Raw genomic sequence first — 19,690 nt, forward strand, 5'->3', positions numbered from 1 at the left:
TTTTTTTTTTTTTGGATCAACTTATTAAATCATTACAAATAAAAAAAATGTAAAAATAATGACATATGCCAATTACATGTTAACCACAGAGCCCAAATGATGTCTTATAAGTGTTTTCTTGCTTACCCTGAAGTACTCATTTTAAGATGTGAAACACAAAAGCAAGCAAACCTTAGCGTTTGTCAAACTGTAACCAGAAAATATTTGGTGTTTTTACTTGATAAAGGACTCAAAATCAATTATCAAAATTACTAATCCATTAATCTACTAACTGATTCAGCACTAAAATTAATATTACCTTGGCTTAATGATGTGAACATTATTACACTTTATTATGGTAGGTCTAATGCCCATTTACCCTTTTCTTTCCTGGTTCTGACATGCGTGTGGCATAGTCATCTGGCAGCTGAAGGTAGTCCTCAATGCCTGCCATGCCCTCGCCTTCACGTTTCCTCTTCCCACCGCCCACTAGGCCGTCCAGCTTGTCTGTAAAAATAGGAAAAGGCTGTCTAGGCCACTTCTGCACTCAAAAAACAAAACAAAACAAACAGCCTTTTTTTTAACCTGCACTTATGCTGGGAAAATCAACTGAACCATGCTCTATTTCAGTAATACCTTGCTTCACATTTACCCACAATCCTCCCTGGCAGATGTCAGAGTATAACCACAGTCTTAAGTACTTCTATTGGGCTCTATTTGGGGTTTGGTGCCAAGTGCACCTCAGAGGTCAGTTATAGTCAAGTGAGGGGAAACTTTCTTATTCACTTTTCTGACACACTCGCCCAGCTTAGGACTCATAAGAATGACAATCATTTGTGCCTTTAATCACAGCAAGACATTTGCATTCTTCCATGCTTGAACGGGCAAGAAGTTGTGGTTTCACCAGTTAAACTGGAACTGTTGGATGCACTTGTCATTAATCAAAAGTATGTTCAATTAAAAAAGATGGTTTGAGTTCACTTTGGCGTACTTCTCAGTCTGTACTGAACATGAACAGACCATTATAACTGAGCAACAATGACTGAAGCTCTTATTTGTTCATACACTATGTTTGTACTTTTTTATATAGTGGTGTATGCCACTCTGTTGGTTGAGTTATACTGTGCATTAAGCAGACTGTAATAAAAGAGTGATGACAGTAACCATCATGTTATGAACTGATGAGCCATTTCTCCTCATAGATGCAGTCGTGACAAACAATTCACTGTCTTTCATACAGCACAGATTCATGTCTGATGGTTGCAGAACAAATTGGAATATTGTGATGTAAATCAAACTAATGTGATGAGATAAAAAATTATTTTACTAAAGTAAACGGTGAAATTATATGCTCTGTATTGAAAGAGTGTAACAGAGAGTGATCAAAGTCATAAAATCAAAAAGGCCAACAAACAGAGAAATACCTACCGAGTTTTGCCTCAGAAGTGTCCATCTCCCATTTGCTTTTTGGAATGTAACCCTATATTATACAGAGAAACACTGCAACAGTTAAACCTCTGAGGGCAAAGGGATACGAGAAAGGGAGAGAAAGAAGGGGGAACAGGGTTGGCTGAAAAGAGAGGAAATCACTTAAACAGAGGTTAAAAGAACAAATGTCAACAACGACAAGTTCAGGAATGGTACTGCATGAGGAATTATGTATTACAGACATATTGAGATTAAATAATGGCATGCAAACATTTCTGATGTAATGATATCCTTTAAGTTGAGAGAAACTGGTATGTTCACATTAAGTCTGGTTCTACTCTCTAGGCTGCATGCAAAAGAAAAGTAACCACTGACAACAGCTGTGCTCTGTTCTATTGAACACTGATGCTGTGACAGCGCTTTTCTTACAAATGAAGGCAAAGAAGCAGACCTCGGTTTAATGTTAAGTCAGACGATCAGCAGTCAATTCAATCACAGCATGTTAGCTTGTCAACAAACTACTGATGATATGATCAAAACATATTTTACTTTACCAATTGTTTTTTCAAATCTTTCCCAATCTTTCTCATTCCTGATATGACTAACTTATCTGACTAACAACAAAGAACACAAGTATTTGGAGCCTATCCCTAATTTGCATTATTATTGCTGGAGATTATTATTGGAGAGATGCTGTCAATATTAGTTCTAACTTATAGGAGTTGTTTGTCACAGTCAAATTCAAACATTAGCAACATTTATTCTATTAACTTCACTGATGTGGCATTGGCACTTTTTTTGCTAAGAGGTCTTTGAAGTTGCAACATTTTATGGAAAGTTATTTGACTAAGTAGCAAGCACCAAATGGCTGACAGTCCATACGTCATGACAGCTATTAAAGTAAGCACACATGTATGTACCTCTCTGAGACATTTATCAGTTAGGCTAGCTAGATGGCGCTTGGTGGAAATTTTAAGGTGGTAAAATCCCAACTATTCTCTTGCTGGCTGTGTTTATTGCTTGGATAAATTTACATATTTGTCCCTATGCACAAGTACATCTTATTTTGAATTAGGAGCTTGATTAACTTTACCATAAGAGTCATTTCATTGACTTTTTGATGAATTTATGGCTATTATATAAAGTTTTTTTTTTGTTCATAGCCAGAGGCCACTTAGTAGTCAGTTCATTAGGTAAACCACCCTTTCCTGATAATGGATTACTGCTACAGACTTAGTTTGCTGAACAGAGCAGGATAACAGGTATTAAGGGGTGCAGTTACCTTTTGATTTGATGTTAGCCTGCCTAAAAGGAGTAACCAAGGTGAATATGAGCGGTGTTATTGTTGATGCCAAATGTCCAGTTCCATTATCTTGCAGGGTTTTCCCTGCCTTATAATTTCTTAGGCACACCGCCTAGATGTTTTCACCGACCGCCTAGATCAAATGAACGAGGAAAGAGGGGAAAAAACGGACATCGACATATTCAATCTGTGGCTCCTTTAGGAATCTGTTGTTGATGCTAGCTTGGATTGTCCAGAGGGAGTTAGGCGCAGGCGGGCACTGGGCCATACGTCATGAAATACTGACAACGGAATTAACCAATCACTGCAGCGAATAGTTTCTGCGTGAACGCTGAGAGGATGGCTTTCAGCCGCAACGTATCCGTTTTAGGCTAGGCGGTGGTGGAATGTATGAATCACCTAGCGCGAAAAACACAAGTACTTGCAAATACCAGTGATAGTGGCAACATAGCGACTTTCTAAACTACCCCCAAGTGACTTCATAACCTAATGTTAGTCAAAAACTTATTTATGTAACATTTGTTGTTTGTTTTTGTGCTGATATGCCATGCGCTGGCCGCCCATCTCTCCCTCGTTCCACTTGCTGATACAATGACAACTTAGCGACTTTCCAAACTCCCCCAAGTGACTAAATCCCCTAACGTTAATCAGAGACGTATTTGTGTAATTATTATGTTCGTTTTTATGCTGCTATGCCGTGCGCTGGCTGTCTTCCCATCTCTCCTTCGTTCCACTTGCTGTTCGCTTCGCTTTTCACACACAAGCACCCAGCCCCCCGCGCAGTTGACAGAAGTTGTGATTTTGATTTGATAATCATTTATTGTCCAGCCTTTTTGTATTAATTTCTGTACTTTATTTTATTTCCTGGTACTGTTTGTGTTTGTACCTATTTTGTCAGTATCTTAGATCTTTCCATTTATGTTTGTGTGTGGAGACATTTGAGAAAATAATTAAAAATAATGAAATTATAAAATGTTAATCTAATGCTCAAATACATCAGTTAATCAATATCTGTTTCCCAATAACTGCCTTTTATCAAAATGCAGTTTGTTAAACACTCTGAAATTGTTATAGTAGCTTCCCCTTCCCACCTAAGACCTAAAATTGGCCAGGGAAAACCCTGATCTTGTAAATGACTGTTTTTAAATGCACAGTTACCACGAATGCTGTGACATATCCAGTCAGTAGCAATACTGTAGTGTGTAGCAGCTTGCAGAATAAGAAAGTACTCCTTTATAAACTGACATTCAAACAAATCTCTTCCTAATGGCACTATTGGGAAAAAAAAAATCACCATAACAAGATACAGTAGAAGAAATTAAATAGTCTTTTGGAGGATAGGCCATTCACAGTCATTCAGTAGTAGGGAACAGGAGCCATGTCTCCCATGATGTGTATCTGCTTCAAAAGCCAAGGGCAGTCCTCGTCACATTATGGTTACTGTACAAGACAGCAACCCAGTGCTGAGCGCAAACGATAAACTAGCTACTGAGTGTGTAAGGAAATGGAATGCTTTCATGTTTAATGTAATACATACAATTAAATAGAATTTCTTCAAATTTCCTATGGGGGTTAAGTGCTTTAAAGCAAATTTTAGGTATGATAACCATGGGGTGAAGTGATAACTTCCATTTAAATGTGTAATATTTGATTTGAAAAGGAAACAGAGCATCATGGTTTTGCTCCACTCACTAAAAAAGTACAAGCCTTCCCTGCAGTGAAACCCCAAACAATTCAAAATTTAACAACCAGAACTAGTGGAGACAGTTGTATTGATTATGACCGGATGTCTGTAGTGAGTGTTAAGTGTACCCGATCGAGTAGAAACAACAGGTAAGTGTACAAATAAATGTCTTCACTGAGTCACACTCAATTTACAGGCATCGTTTTGGGAATGATCAGTATAATTATGAAGGTGAAGACATCCTTTTTATTCAATTCATTAGCAGTGTGTAGGTCATATCCCCATTTTCCAAACATTTCCACAACTTGTCTTTGAAGCTGTCATGTGAAATCTGGATGGAACGTCATATTTGAAGATCTTTAGGTAAGTCTGAATGATAAAAAATATTATCTTTTTGTTGTAATTGTTTCTTGATCTTTATTAGGTCTACTGGAGAGGTCAAGAAAAATTTTCAACAAAAAGGAAGAACATAAACTCATTGTACTATCAAACTTCAGTTTATTAATGACAGATCACTTGAGAGTTCGTTTGTCATGCCTTGGCATACGTTATTTAACAATGTGTACAAATGCACAAATATTATTATTGTGTATCAAGTCATACCAAGAGTCACATGAAACACACCTGAGATCAAAACCAAGTGACATTAGTCAGCTGTTATTTTAGAAGGTTTTTTTTTTTTTTGACAATAAAGAGCTACAGGATTTTAGAGTGCTCAGATGGTCAGATTGTTTGGCAAAGATCATAGATATTAAAGGTTTTGGTGCCTACCAATACCACATTTGTGTATTAGCCTGCTCAGACTTATTATTAATAGCGGAAAAACCTGGATCACTACAAGGATTATGGTTTATTATTTTGTGATGTTCAAAACTATTCTATATCATTCTGAAAAGAAATTAGTTTCTCTAATTTTTTATTTATTTATTTATTTTTTGGCTACCATGACATCGAAAGGCCAACGTGCAATCAGACGTCAAACCAGGCACCGTAAGGTTCTGCTTGAACCACATCAGGTTAATTGCTAGTCTGCCTGTCATGCTCCTGAATAGCAATCTAAAAGATGTTGAGCAAATCAAGGCTGGCTACTCCTATTTAATTTACAGGGGTACTTTTCCCACCCTGGTATTTAATTTTTCATAGATTAAAAATCCAAAGTAAATTTTGGAATGGCAAAGGGCTGAACCAAATGCTTTGAAACTTAAAAGATTGTCAGGGCAACAGACATCAAATTGGTATCCAAATACTGTTTTTCATTTCTGTTTCTTTTCTTTTTAAACAGCAAGCTTTTTAAAAAGCTTCAAAACCCCAAACCGGGTGTTTAGGACAGTCCTAGAATGGTATATAGAATTAGAGGGACAGAGGAAGCCCAAAATTTCCCATTATAGGATAACTATTTCTTGTTCTTTTATACTAGAGACATAACATATCTGCTGTCTTGTTGTTACAACTGCCAGATAACAAGGACAATTAGTTGGTCTAGAAGTTGCAGGTTGTTTTGTTCTTATTGCCACCAACTACAATATAATTATGATGACCATGTTGAGGAATGTCAACTCCATATTAAATGGAGCAGGCCTACTCACGTGTTGCACTGTGTGTGTATTCCTTTCAGTCAGTCCTTTTATAGTCCACTGCCCTCCTTATGATCACTGGGTAAAACGCTTTGAGATGTTATTCTTGAAATCAACTACAACTACCCTTTTTTTAGGTTGGCCATTTCTAGTCACAAATCTTGAACAAAAGTAAGGATACTTTAAAGTTTTCATTTTAGATAGATAGATATACTTTATTGATCCCAAACTGGGAAATTCTTAAGTTTTATAGTGTCCAGTTTCAACAAAACCCCCAAACTGTTAAAAATATGGACTGTGCCCAAATCATATATGCAATCATATGTGTTGCTATTATCAATATTATTGTTACTGATAATTTGACCAATAATATTATCAATAATAGCAATGCATATGTATTTTGTTAAAATTAGCTAACTAGATAACTTGGTCTGTACCAAATGACTATTTTTCTAAACAATTAATATATTACAAATATTTTCAGTTAGTCAGTTATTGATAAAGTTAAAGTACCTGAATATTATAATTTACCCCAAATATATAAAACTTTTATTATTAATAATTCAATATTTTATTAAAGTATTGTCTCATTGCCTCGCAGTTGTATGCCTCCGCTGTTAAGTTGCAGTTTACATACCTGTCTGTCCAGACTCATAATATTTGTAGTGAAGACTTCAAAGGAATTTTAGTAAAGGTATTAAGTGAGTGTTTTTTGGTGAAAAGGAACTTATCACTAAATTGACCTGTATGATTCCAATGAATAATTTCAAGTAAGAAACATTCTGTGTTCACTTACACACTATTGTTACAGAGTAGTATAGAGGACAGAGAGCTTTGTCATAATGGCCTGACAACCGGAGGAGCAGGAGGCCCCTTGTCCTAGTTGACTTCCTCTCTTTGGATGGCAACCAGAGAAAGTGAAAATGCTGAGTTATAGCGTTGAATAATGGCCAGAAAAGTGTTTTTGCAGAACATTATGAAGTCACAGTAAAGATGACCTTTGACCTTTTGGATATACAATGTCATCATTTCATCATTTTATCCTCTTCCACATTTGTGTGAAACTTTGTCCTAATTAGTTAATGAATTCCTGAATTATGGCCAAAAAGGTGTTTTGTGAGGTCATACTGACCTTGACCTTTGATCACCAAAATCTAATCAGTTCATCCTTGAGTCCAAGCAGATGTTGGTGGCAAATTTAAAGAAATTCCCTCTAGGTGTTTGAGATATCGCGTTGACGAGAATGGGATGGACGGAAGGACAACCCGAAAATCTTACACCTCTAGCCACGACTGTTTCCAGTGTGGAGGCAGAGGCAAAAACAAAACAAAACAAACAAACAAACAAACAAACAAACAAAAAACAAACATCCAAGAGCATTATTAGGCCCGTTTCCACCGCCGGAACTTCGGGGTAATTTTACGGGGCCGTGGCCGTTGTGGCGTGTCTCCACCGCCAGAACTACCCCGAAGGAGAGAGTTCAGGAACCTTTACAGGGGCTAAAAAAACGGCCCTGCCTCGGGGTAGGGACTCTGGGCGGCCCTGAAAGAACTCCTGGGTTTACTCACAGCGCGATGTGATGTCAGCAGAAAGCAGGCGTCTCTAGCAACACGGCTAGGGACGCTAACGCTAACGTGCTAGCTAACATTAAAAACACACTTTTTAGCCGGCATTTTAGGGGCGCTAACGTTAGCTTTAGCGGACGTTAGCTAACGCTAACAACAGGCTTTTTTGACAACACGCATTTTGATGCCCTGGTCATGGTCACCAACCGCCCGGTAACTTTACAGGAACCTTCCTCCTACCCGGCCCTCTCAGTGGAGACACGGCAGGTGAGAGGGCCGAGCGAGAGGACGTTCCTGTAGCAGCTCCTGCCCCCCAAATACTACCAGGAACATTCTGGTGGAAACGGGCCTATTGGGGAATTTTTATCTGAACTGCCAGTCTCAATATATTAGCATAAAACAAATATTTTATTATTTTTTAAAAACATGCTGAGTTTTATATAGTTTAAAACATAATAAGGTTAGTCTGTGTCCTGTTATTGTGAAGTAGACTAAAACCATGCAAAAATTGGTGTCTCTTCAGTGTGCTCCACTGCCCCAAACCAAGCCAAAGCTGCGTACATCTCTGTCTTCCCCAAGGACACATTTCTAATAGACTATTCTGGCAGTGGTGTTTTCTAGCATGTTTGCCGGTGCTTCTTTTGTTGTTTGATCTTTCATCGTTCCAAGTATAACTTGGCAGCATTAACATCACTTAACATAAAAAAAGAAAAACTTTTACTGAGTGACACTACTCAGTGCAGAAATATTTTGCGTGCTGATATAACTGTTACGTTATGTTTGTATGAAGAGTGCTGATTCATGCTTATATCCGTGTGTAACATTCACAACAAAAAGTCAACAGAAACATTGCTGTATTACCAGCACACCCTCACAAAGAGCTCCAGCGGTTCAGATGTTTCTGCATAGGAACTTATGCAGACTAAGACTTGCAAAGTGTACAGAGCACTGTATTATCTGTATACTTCTGATGTACAGGGTTATTTTTTTCTTTCTTTCTTTTTTTTTTTTTTAAGGCTAATTTTCTCCGTTTGGACCAGGTGCGCAGCAATCATGCTGGACAAATACAAGACAAATTAAAAAATCTCCATGTCCATGATGCAAAACGTCAATGTAAGCCATACAAAACAACAAATTTATGCAGCTTTTTTTTTTTTTGCACTTATGTAGGGCTGACCCGAATGCTTTGAAGCTTCAATCTTTATCTTGGTGATTGATGACAAAATTAGTATTCAAATACAGCAGATCTGTCCCCAGATTCAGAACCTCGGGATGTATGATGCTATAAGAGACTGGAGACATTTGCTGGAGACTCTCACTGATATCAGCCTTGCGCAAGTGTGTACCTGATGGGAATGCAGCCCCCCATGACTGCTGACATAAGCTATCGTTATGATATTGCCCTTTCTCAACAGAACATGATGTCCGCTGAGAAACAGAAGAAAGCACTGCAGGGCGAGAAACACCGCTAAAGCTCCAAATAATTTCTGTGGGACCACTGGAGAGTCCTGCTTCAGAGATCTCTCACTGATCGTCCCTCGTATATTCTGCCGTAGCCCAACAAACTCACATCATTCGAATGCCATCGAATACGTGCTGCTGCAGCTTTGAGCCCAAAAACAGGTTTTCTGAACAACCCTTATGGATACATTATCCTGGTAAAGTGCTTACATTTTTCTTGGTGCTAAGATAATGTTTCTCTTTATCATCTAGCTAGACTTTATATACGTATATACGTTTTATTTAATGTCTTCCATTTACATCATGTTGATAATGTGAAGGTTGAATGTTTGGAAGGTTGAAATTAGGGTTTTAGGATTTAGGGTTTTTTCAGTTTAGAGAAAGCTTGATTACAACTGCATTCTTACCTGTACTACAAGGATCTGTTGCATATGAATGCATCACCTAAAGTGCAGGATATGATGGATGCTCTTGACCCTGCATAGGCTCAAGAACTAGTAGTTTATGAGGCCCTGGTGTGAAAACTTCCCTCCCATTTGTTTGTTTCACACATAAATCTGAAGGACAGTACGGTCTGAAGAGTAATTTCTGCCAGCTATCCCTCAAGCATGAGCAGAGATCGATAAGAAAACCTTAATGATCTCTGCGTCATTTGGATGGAATAGCCAGCAGAAAGATTTTGAACTTAATGCAATTAATCACTCTGAGTTTAATGCATTTGTTAGGACATCCAAGAGAAGTCTCCTGGAAAATTGTTGGTGCTTTCTTTAAGTTTAATCTCTTTGGATGTAGTCATAGGCTGTGGCATTGGTTAAGTGGATGTTGTTTTTGTTTCTGTTTTGTTTGCGGACTTTTGCAGCTTTTTGTCTCTTTTTATAATGCTCCTCTCTATCTTCTGTTCTCAAAGTTTTCTACTTCACTACTTTTCTTCCTTTTAAAAGGTCCTTTAAATCATGGAATAAATACATGTAATAATAATGAAGACTTAAAAAAGGAGTTTTCTAAAATATTTTCTACATAATGTAGTGTTGTATGAAAAAAAATCTCTAAGAATTTGATCTGCTTTATCGGTTTTACTTTTTCAAAACTCACCTGTACCTTCATAGTTTTTACCAGGCTAAAAGCCGGTGTTTTCAGTAAGAGTTAATCTGATGACCCTGACGATGGGGACACACTGAGAAAACACCAAATACATCTCTTCTTGTAAACATTAATCACTCAGACAGCAGTGACAATGGAAGAGGCTGCAATCATCCTTGGTTGATGTGAGTACACATCAGTGGAACATGAGTGTGACAACTATGCGGCAACAAGTGCAAGCTTTTCATTTCCTACCAGATCACTCTCTTCTTCCTCCTCTCTCTTTGGCTCCTTTTGCTCATCATCAGGATTGAAGTCTTCCATTTCAACCTAAATACAAAGTGACATTTGTTTAGTTTTGTCTGATTTAATTCACAGCCAGGGTCAAAATACACCATCTTTTATTAAGAGAGATAACAGACAAACGTTTTCATGTACAGTATCTCACCTCCTCAATAGCAGCATCCTGAAGGAGGGACCGGACATCCAAGCGAACCATATGACGTGGCGATGACTCCCAATGACTGGACATCTGTGTAAAGAATACATCATCAACAAAGTATATATGTCACATTCTTTCGCTTCGAATGAAAGTGCCAGTGTTGGCAAACATATCTGAGATATCCTAATGCCCATTCCGACCTTCATTATATCCTTCAGCGAACGCCCATGCACATTTCTCTTCGCACAAGTCTGATTGTCTGCAGTGATTTCGGCCACATACACCTAGAAGAAAACATATCTTCAGCATATTGCAGATTAAAACAACTTTTCCAAATGATTAACTGAAGAAAAAAAAAACAAAAAAACAACTCTACTCACCTCAAAGCCTTTAGTTTTGGCCGCACTCCAGAACTGATCAAAATGTTTTACTTTGTCGTTAATAGTATCAATAATAATAAAAGGGAAAAAGCCATCATCCAGTGTTTTCTTAAATGTTTTCAGCATGCTGTTGCGGTATGTGTCCTCCATCTCTGGCTCATACTCATACTCAAGAACCTGCAAAATATAATGTTATGTTACTTTGCTTTAATATTTATAATAATCATAATATACGTTCTGTCTGTTGATGCTCTCAACACCGATACTGTGGTCTCAACTATGACTTTCAAACCACACGCTATAGCACAACTCTCCACTTGTTTTCCATTAACATTGGGCTGGACTCACCTTGTTTTTGACTCTTTTCCCCGTGTCTGGGTCCTTCTCAACTTTCTCAACCTCTGTCATGAAGTAGTCATCCAAAACAAGAACTCTTGGTGGAGCACCACCACAGCCTACTTCCTTGTCCTTAACAAGACAAACAAGATTGAAAATTAAAGTTTATATATTGACTTTATTAATGAAGTTAAAGGTACTTAAATTTTGAAAAGCATATAAAACAAATTCCAGATGTATTGTCACTTGTACTCTAAGTTCATTATTTTTCCAAAATAATTTCTAATCAGCAGCCATTACAAATGGCACAATTACTGTATATTATATTATAATTTACTATTCTGACCCCACTCACCCGTATAAGCTTGGCGACATGGCTTTTTCCACTTCCTGGAAGCCCCCTCATTATTATGACAATCTGGAGAAACATGAAAATTGTATAAATAGTTAATATTAAACATCTAATGATATGATATTGTAGTTCTGAGAAACATTAGTAGTCACTACACACTCTTTCTGGGCGAGATAATCTGCCAGGTGGTTTGAGGAGATCGTCAATATTCTTGATTTCTGGTTTCTTCTCGACCCGTGGGGGAGGCTGCGGTGGGGGTGGTATGGATGACACAGCGCCAGGGCCTCGCTCCTCTGAATAACTCCTTCTGTCCACTGCATGACATTAAAAGCAATTCAAATATTTCTGTACTTGGTGCAAGTGCTGCATTATAGATTGTTTCCAGCAGATTGTTTTATAGTATACCAGTAGTATGCCAGCAAAATGTGTTTGAAACTGAGACTGAGAAACTGAAGTAAATAAATTGTATCTGATCACATGCAACAATGTTGCGTTGCAAAAAACTCACTGCTGTGTTTTTTTGTGCAATGACAATAAAGAAAATCTAAGTCTAAGTCTGATCAAAACTTCTAGTAATGGGTGGGGGATTTCACATACTGTAAGGAGAAGAGCTGTGGCCGTAACGGTCTGGCCCACCGCGATCATGACCAGCACGCTCATAAGGAGGTCTATCGTAGCCAGGCCTTCCGTAATGTTCATCTCGATCACGACCGGCACTTCCCTCCCTATCTCGTAGCTCCCTCTCTTTTTCCCTGTAGCCTGGGCGTAGAGGGGGCCCCAGTGGAGGTCTGTGCAGAAGAAGAAGAAGGATAATGAGATTTCAGCACCCCGACATGCTATCATATTTCAAACAGGCACACACCGGTGACTAATCACAATGTATAATACAATGTGATATAATACCTTTCCTCAACAACCATGGACTGTGTGCTTGAAGTAAAAACAGACAAAAAGAAAGGAATATTACATATGTACGGAAGTAGCACACTTCCGGCAGTTTGGATAAAGAGGATATCAAATCTGTAGAGAGGAAACACGCTACCTGTCATCTCTTGGGGTGTAACGCTCTCTCTCAAATCTGTCTCTTTCATAATCCAAGGGAGACTTGTCTCTGTACAGCTCCCTCTCTCTGCTGTACACCCGGCGGTCCAGGTAAGGGTCTGGTCGTCTTTCATAATATGGATCTCTGCTGTAAGGATCTCTGGGGCCAAGGGGTTCTAGGCAGATTAAAATACTTCATGAACAAGCATGGCAAACAAAATACCATACTGACACTGGTACAATGAAAGAACAGTTTTTCTGATTAGCACAAGATCTGCTTCATGGTGCTGATAAACTAGTTGCTAGTAGGGTTGTCACTAGTGCTGGGCGGTATGACCAAAAATGTATATCACGGTATTTTTCAAAATTATATTGGTTTCACAGTATATGATGGTATTTTCTTTTTTCATGCACGACTGGGTGTTAACCACATTTTCTAATGATTTAGAGAAGAATTACTGCAGTAAATTAACTTAGAATGATCTATTTTACTGTCGTGAGAAATGAATACTGGACATTAATGTCCATACAACTGGACATTAATGTCCAAGTTGTCCACCCCAGTATTAATACAGGTTTACATGGCAACACAAAATGATGCAAAGAAGTGGCACTCATGATTCTAATGAAGTGAAGGAATCAGAATGCATGACAGTTGCAGTCAAAATACAGAACCTTTCTATTATGCAAATTTAAGGCCACTTGCATTAATATGCAGACTGATTTGACTGATTTAACAATATGTTAAATTATTATTATTATTTTAAAAATGTGAATTACTTATCAAATAGACCTAACAATTCAGCTATAAATGAATGAGCAGTAGTATGCATGTGATAACATAGATTGAAAAATAAGCCGAAGTGATATCTCTTCTCTGAATAGACAAGCTAAGCCAGTGTGCTGCTGTTAGCCAGTGAAAATAGAGCGGAGTGGCAACTCTTCGCTTTGTTACACAATCTATGTCAGTGCGCTGCTGTAGCCTGGAAAGTTTCTTTGCCTTTGCCTATGTGTGCTACACACACACACATCGGTATTGGGGTATCTGAAAAATTCATATCATAAAAAAAAAAAAAACACCGGTATTCGGTATGAACCGGTATACCGCAGAGCTCTAGTTGTCACGATACCAGAAATTCAGTAGTCAGTACCAATACCGGTGAATTTCCACCATTCTCGATACCCGTTTTGATCCCATGGTGAAACAATATACCAACTGTGCTTAAACAACTTTTTAGATTGTACAGAATTTCAATTGCATTATCCAGCAGAGACAATGGGGAAAAATATGGAACTAGTAAACATGCTTATACATGATTAGACAAATAAACAGCCATTTAACAATACAAAAAAAACTAAACAAAACAAAACAAAAAAACCAAAAAACCCCAAAACAAAATAAAACAAACAAAAAAAAAAAACAGTGGCGTGTAGCCTTCAATTATTTAAAACAAATATTAACTTGCTCAAAATCAGGTATTGTTCATTTCAGGATTAGGATAACATGATCCCACTTGGGATCGGCTGTTACTTAACATGAATAGAATGAATAAAATGTCACTCAGCTTGAATTACTTGAATAAACTGACATGCCTGTCTTAGAGGTGACTCATTAAGTTGGAAGTGTTTCTTCCTTTCATCTGTAAACTTCAATGGTGCCGTTTATTATTCAATGGCACTGTTGCCAAAATTTATTATTATTATACCCTGAGCATCTGCCTCGAATGCAAAATACTTGCAGACACAACTCTTGCTTTCTTTCGTTTGGACAAAACGAGGTGGAGCTGCCACTCCTGCTGCACCTGGAGGAGCCATCTTTAATGTGTGTTTGTTTCTTCATCGGCACACAATTGAGCAAGTGTAAATCAAATGTACACTGCCCCTGTCAGTTCTGGAAGAATATGTCGCGGCCCCTGAAGGCTAAATGTACATAAATACACCCAATACCTGCAGTGCTGGGTACTGATGTATTTTTGGACTACTGGCATCAAGTTGGTACCGAAGTATCAGTTCTTGTGACATCCAACTGCTAGTGCTATTAAACTCACCTTTTTCATATCCCCTCTCTGATGGTACTGGGTCAGGCCTCAACACAATCCTCTCACCATAAGAGATCCGCTCAACAGTGGTACCAGGTTCTAAATATTGAGATAAAATATTGAGATATAATTTCAACAATGACGTCCTAAAACTTTTCCTTTAAAATCCCCCCAGTCATTTATTATGCCCCTAAAAATGATCTCTTATCGTCAATATTACATAAGTTCCTTCCAATGAAAAAAATCCCTTAATTCCTTAAAACTGCTTAGATATAACCCTAAATCTTGCCCTCACAACAAATGTGCTTATCTATCAATATACAAATAGTCTGCACCCACCTCCCTGACTGCTGGCACACTCGTAACCACAGCTGTGTTCACAGAACAAAGAAGTATTGTCCACTACAGTTGCAAAAATCATGCCATATTTGAAAATGTAACCACAAAAAAGATTTTTTTTTTTGGAGAATTTCTTAGTTACACTAATATTGTTCATGTGATGCAGCCATTTCCAGTTGACCTGGTTGATTGTTAACAAATAAATCACTCCTGTGTTCAGCCCTGTGTTCATAGAACAGGGAAGTCCCATCTCAAGACGCTTCAAATGAAGCAGACATTTTAAGATCATCTTGTTTTTGGGAAAATAGTCCGTATTCAGTTGTTGGAATTGGCTGTTGGATTTGTGATGTATCAAATCAGGACATAAACATAAGAAGAACACATTTTTGAGTGGAGAGGGACTCTAACTGTTCTGTGAGATGACATTTGCTGCTCCTACCATGCCCGTGGCCGTAATCAACAGTCTTTGGAATCACTGGAGGTGTGGCTGTGACAGGCTTCTGGTAACTTGTGGTGAGAGGCTTGGTATCCCAAGGTACAGGATCAGTCACAGCAGTTTGTCCAGATGCAGCCATGCCCTAACAATGACAAAATATATACAATAATATGATTAGAATTGTGGGAAAAAAAAAAAAAAAAATCTTGTTTTTTTTTTCCATGTTCACAATACTATACTCAATTCTCTAGTCTCTTATATCACTTTGAATCATTTATGCAATTAATTTTGACACATTATGACAGCTAAGTTTTAGAGCACTGTGTTAAGTAAATGCCTTGTGCTGATTCTGCTTTAATAAATTGGCATAGGAATTTTAAATAAAATTGTTCTGAGGCAGTTTGTCACGATTTATCATAATTTGTTACATATTTAATTAGTCAATCCAAGTGTTGCGTAGTAAGCTGTGTCTTAAAATCTGTGTATATATTTTCAGTAAGTTCTGTAGAGTACCGCAGTGTATCATGATATAAATCCTAATGTGTCTTGATATACTTACTTATGTTAAATTATGTTCAAGAGTAAATTAATAATGAAAACTTGAAAAAACTAGTACAGTGCATACCTCCACCAACATGATTCAATTGTCAAGATATGCCAGTTCCACATGTTTGATATTCATCCAATGCCCCCCCTTTGGCAAATTGGTGTGAAACGTTGGTGTGAACAGTTCTTACTGGCCTCTGACCAAACTACCCCCCAACCCCACCTCCACCCCGGTGGCCAAATGGTGTGAAATATTAAAACAGTTCTTCATAGCCAGCAAGTTTCATGTCAATCCATTCATAGGTTTTTGAGATATACTGCTAACAAACATACGCACCGAATGGTGTAAAAACAGAACCCCTGTCAATTTCTGGAGGTAATATATGTAAGAAAATGTAAATACTATTAGTTATCATTTACCTTCAGAGCATTCCTCACTTCTGGGGGGATCTCCAAACCCAGAAGACCAGCAGGAAGCTCGGGTGTCACTTCAGGTGCAGGAGGCTGAGGTTCAGTTCCAGGGGTCTTCCCCTCCTGCATTTCTCTGCAGACCAAAGAAATCTTGGCTCAATACCTCTTTAAGTTCCATCAAAGCCATCTTTGATAATAACCAGGTCATACAGATAACACGTGTGCAGAATGGTCCCTTAACAGAGTAGTAATTTTATTTAGTGATTAATTTCAGCTTTAACTTAATTTTCGTGATCATGTTCTGATGGCAATATATTAAATACTGTCATCAGAAAACGTATCATCAGACATGTTATCAGAAAATCATAAGGCCCATTTCCACCAAAAGGTTCCTGGTAGTATTTGGGGGGCAGGAGCTGCTACAGGAACGTCCTCTTGCTCAGCCCTCTCAACTGCCGTGTCTCCACTGAGAGGGCCGAGTAGGAGGAAGGTTACTGTAAAGTTACCGGGCGGTTGCGCGACCATGAACGTTTTTTAGCCCCTGTAAAAGTTCAGGAAGTCTCTCATTAATGAGCATTAATGAACTTTTGCCTTGTCTTTTCTGTTCCTATGACACAAGTAATAAAACATTAAACTGCTTCAGCTGCAATAAAATTTTAACAATTAATGATTGACTGATGTCAACAATAAAATCCTGTATATTACCTTATCAATTTAAGCTCTTGAGCAGCTTTTAAGATGATCTCATGCTGGCGTTGAGAGAGGGCAAGTACACCTGTTCCACCTCCTTGAGCTGCCGGATCAGTTGTGCTCTCGGGCACCTTTGTGACAGGTGCAGCTGGGGGTAGTGGAGGAGGAATATCCAAAGGAAGCTCTTCTCTACTGTCCTCATAGAGGGGCCTGCGATCCTCATAGTCTGGAGGATATCCTCTCTCAGGTTGTGGAGGAGGTCTTGAAGGCCTATCCCACTCAGGGGGGGGTTGTTGGTATGATGGCTCTTCTGGTCGATATGGTGGTTCATCCCTGTATTCACGTATTCTAAGTTCCCCTCTTCCTCTTTCGTGTTCTTCATATGGATATGGGTGACCTCTTTCCCTTTCCTCTGGCCAACGGTCTTCTCTGAAACGATCTGGTGGTGGCATATGGGGAGGGTAGTCCCTTTCTGGTGGAGCACGCTCTCTGTCCCATTCAGTCTCATAGTAGTGGTCCTCATGCTCATATTCTTCAGGATAGTCGCGTGGTGGTCGCCAGCCATATCTGTCTGCCCCATGGCTATAATCTTCAACAAAACCCTCACTGTATCCCTCTTCATATTCCTCACGAGGTGGCCCTGGGTGCCGCATCCCTCTAGCCATGCCTCGACCCATAGGTCGCCTCCTAATCCCTCCCCTCTCCATTATCTCATGTGGAGGCATAGGAGGGCCTCTGCCATGAGGGGGTGGATGCCATCCTAAGTCTCTCTCCATACCATCATACAATGGGTCCCCCATCGGATCCAGCATATCATGAGGTGGTGGTGGTGGATGGCGCCTGCCTCTTACTGCATCAGGATGCATAGGATGGCCACGGTACATAGGGCGCCTCATTGGATCCATCTCTATGCCATCAGGGGCCATTAGAGGATCATGATCCATTGCCACATGTGCTGGATGAGGGGGGCGCCCTCGACCTGGGTGCATAAAACCGGGATGGCCTCGTGGGGGACGACCCCTACCAGGTGGAAATGGGGGTCTCATACCTCTCACTGGAGGTCTTCTTTCTTCCCAATAAGGCTCTTCTTCCTCCAAGTACTCTGCTGTCTCCAGCTCTTCCCAGTGGCTATCCATTGGCTCTCCTCTGCCCAAAGGAGGCCCCCCTCTGCCCAAGGGAGGCCCACCTCTGCCCAAAGGTGGTCCTCCTCTGCCCAAAGGTGGTCCTCCTCTCCCCAAAGGTGGTCCTCCTCTCCCAAAAGGTGGCCCTCCTCTACCTAAAGGTGGCCCTCCTCTCCCCAAAGGCGGCCCTCCTCTTCCAAAAGGTGGCCCTCCTCTCCCAAGAGGTGGCCCTCCTCTTCTCATTGGGGGTCCTCCTCTCCCCATAGGGGGTCCTACCACTGGCTCTTCATAATACTCTTCATCGACTGGAAAGTGATGCTCTTCTGGTACCCACATGTCTTGCTCAAGGGGCATCTCTGATTCCTCACCACTAGGCTCCTCATATGAAGGATCCTGCCACTGGTACTCTTCCTGCTCTTCCTGCATCCCCATGTTCTCCTGCGGTGGCATGTAGTCATAAGATATCTCACCCCTCTCCTCCCCAAGTGGTGTAGTGTTAGGATTTCTGAAGTCTCCACGCCCCCTTTGCCCACGTCCCCGTCCACGCTCTTGGGTAGGCACTGGGGGCTGGCCTCGTCCCCTGCCATGTACCATGGCAGGTGGAGGCTTTGGAGGCTCTAGTTTTGATTGTGTTTGTCCAGAGGGTTGTGCTTCCGGTTGGTTTCCAGAAGGCTTTGACACCTGCTGGGGTTTGTTATTTGCCAATGGCCCGCTTTGTTTAACATTATTCTGCACAGTTGTATTTTTGGGGGGCACAGGTGAGGAAGCTGTTATAGAGGGTGTGGTGCTGACAGGGCTGGGTTTATCGCTGTTAGGAGAACCACTACTGTCCTCTGGCTTCGTGTTTGTTGATAATGTCTGAGGAATGGGGTCACTTTGGACAAAAAAGCCATCTGTTCCGAGTAAGTTGTCATCTGTCATATCTTCCTGATTTGTCTTCTTATCTGATTTCGAATCATCTTCATTTGCAGTCTGCGGTTGCCCCGCCAATTTCACTGAGGCCTTGGAATCAGTACTGACTGGTTGGGTAGTGACTGGTTCTGTTTTACTGTGCTGGGGATCTTGCTGTGCTAATTGTGGGGGACCAGGGGGACGTTCAAAGCGAGGTGGAGGACCAGTTTGCCTAGGTGGCTGTTCAAATCTAGGCCGCTGTGCAAACCGAGGTTGGCTTCCTTTTGGGGACTGATCAAACTGTGGACGATCAAATCTGGGAGGGGCATCAAAGCGTTGTTGTGGTTGGTCAAATCTGGGGGGTCCATCAAAGTGCTGTTTTGGCTTGTCAAATCTGGGGGGACCCTCAAAGCGCTGCAGTGGTGGGTCAAATCTAGGAGGACCATCAAAGCGCTGCAGAGGCTGTTCAAACCTTGGGGTATTTCCTCTAGGACCATCAAGTCTATTGGGAAATTAAATATAAAAACAAAATTTTATTCAAATACAGACTTTCACTGAATGATGATCAAATAGACCAAAACTATGAATCAGT

At 39.9% G+C, this 19,690-nt stretch overlaps 1 protein-coding gene across 3 annotated transcripts in view; it reads right to left on the bottom strand.

Annotated features, from left to right (window-relative positions):
• The window catches only part of ylpm1 (YLP motif containing 1), a 29,729-nt gene that overhangs the window by 1,110 nt on the left and 8,929 nt on the right, over positions 1-19,690 (bottom strand). For 2 of the 3 annotated variants that reach the window (XM_030047351.1, XM_030047348.1), the window contains exons 5-20: positions 17,102-19,600; positions 16,406-16,529; positions 15,443-15,581; positions 14,674-14,763; positions 12,627-12,801; positions 12,488-12,514; positions 12,182-12,372; positions 11,744-11,898; positions 11,588-11,650; positions 11,245-11,364; positions 10,897-11,073; positions 10,717-10,800; positions 10,523-10,606; positions 10,330-10,404; positions 1,408-1,459; positions 359-486 (exon numbers count right to left, since the gene is read on the bottom strand). In XM_030047351.1, the coding sequence (XP_029903211.1) occupies positions 359-486; positions 1,408-1,459; positions 10,330-10,404; positions 10,523-10,606; positions 10,717-10,800; positions 10,897-11,073; positions 11,245-11,364; positions 11,588-11,650; positions 11,744-11,898; positions 12,182-12,372; positions 12,488-12,514; positions 12,627-12,801; positions 14,674-14,763; positions 15,443-15,581; positions 16,406-16,529; positions 17,102-19,600 (4,183 nt within the window). The remainder of the gene's footprint in view (positions 1-358; positions 487-1,407; positions 1,460-10,329; positions 10,405-10,522; positions 10,607-10,716; positions 10,801-10,896; positions 11,074-11,244; positions 11,365-11,587; positions 11,651-11,743; positions 11,899-12,181; positions 12,373-12,487; positions 12,515-12,626; positions 12,802-14,673; positions 14,764-15,442; positions 15,582-16,405; positions 16,530-17,101; positions 19,601-19,690) is intronic. The other variant, XM_030047350.1, reaches the window with a different exon arrangement.

The sequence above is a fragment of the Myripristis murdjan genome, chromosome 24 (assembly GCF_902150065.1).
Source record: "Myripristis murdjan chromosome 24, fMyrMur1.1, whole genome shotgun sequence".
Classification (NCBI taxonomy): Eukaryota; Metazoa; Chordata; class Actinopteri; order Holocentriformes; family Holocentridae; genus Myripristis; species Myripristis murdjan.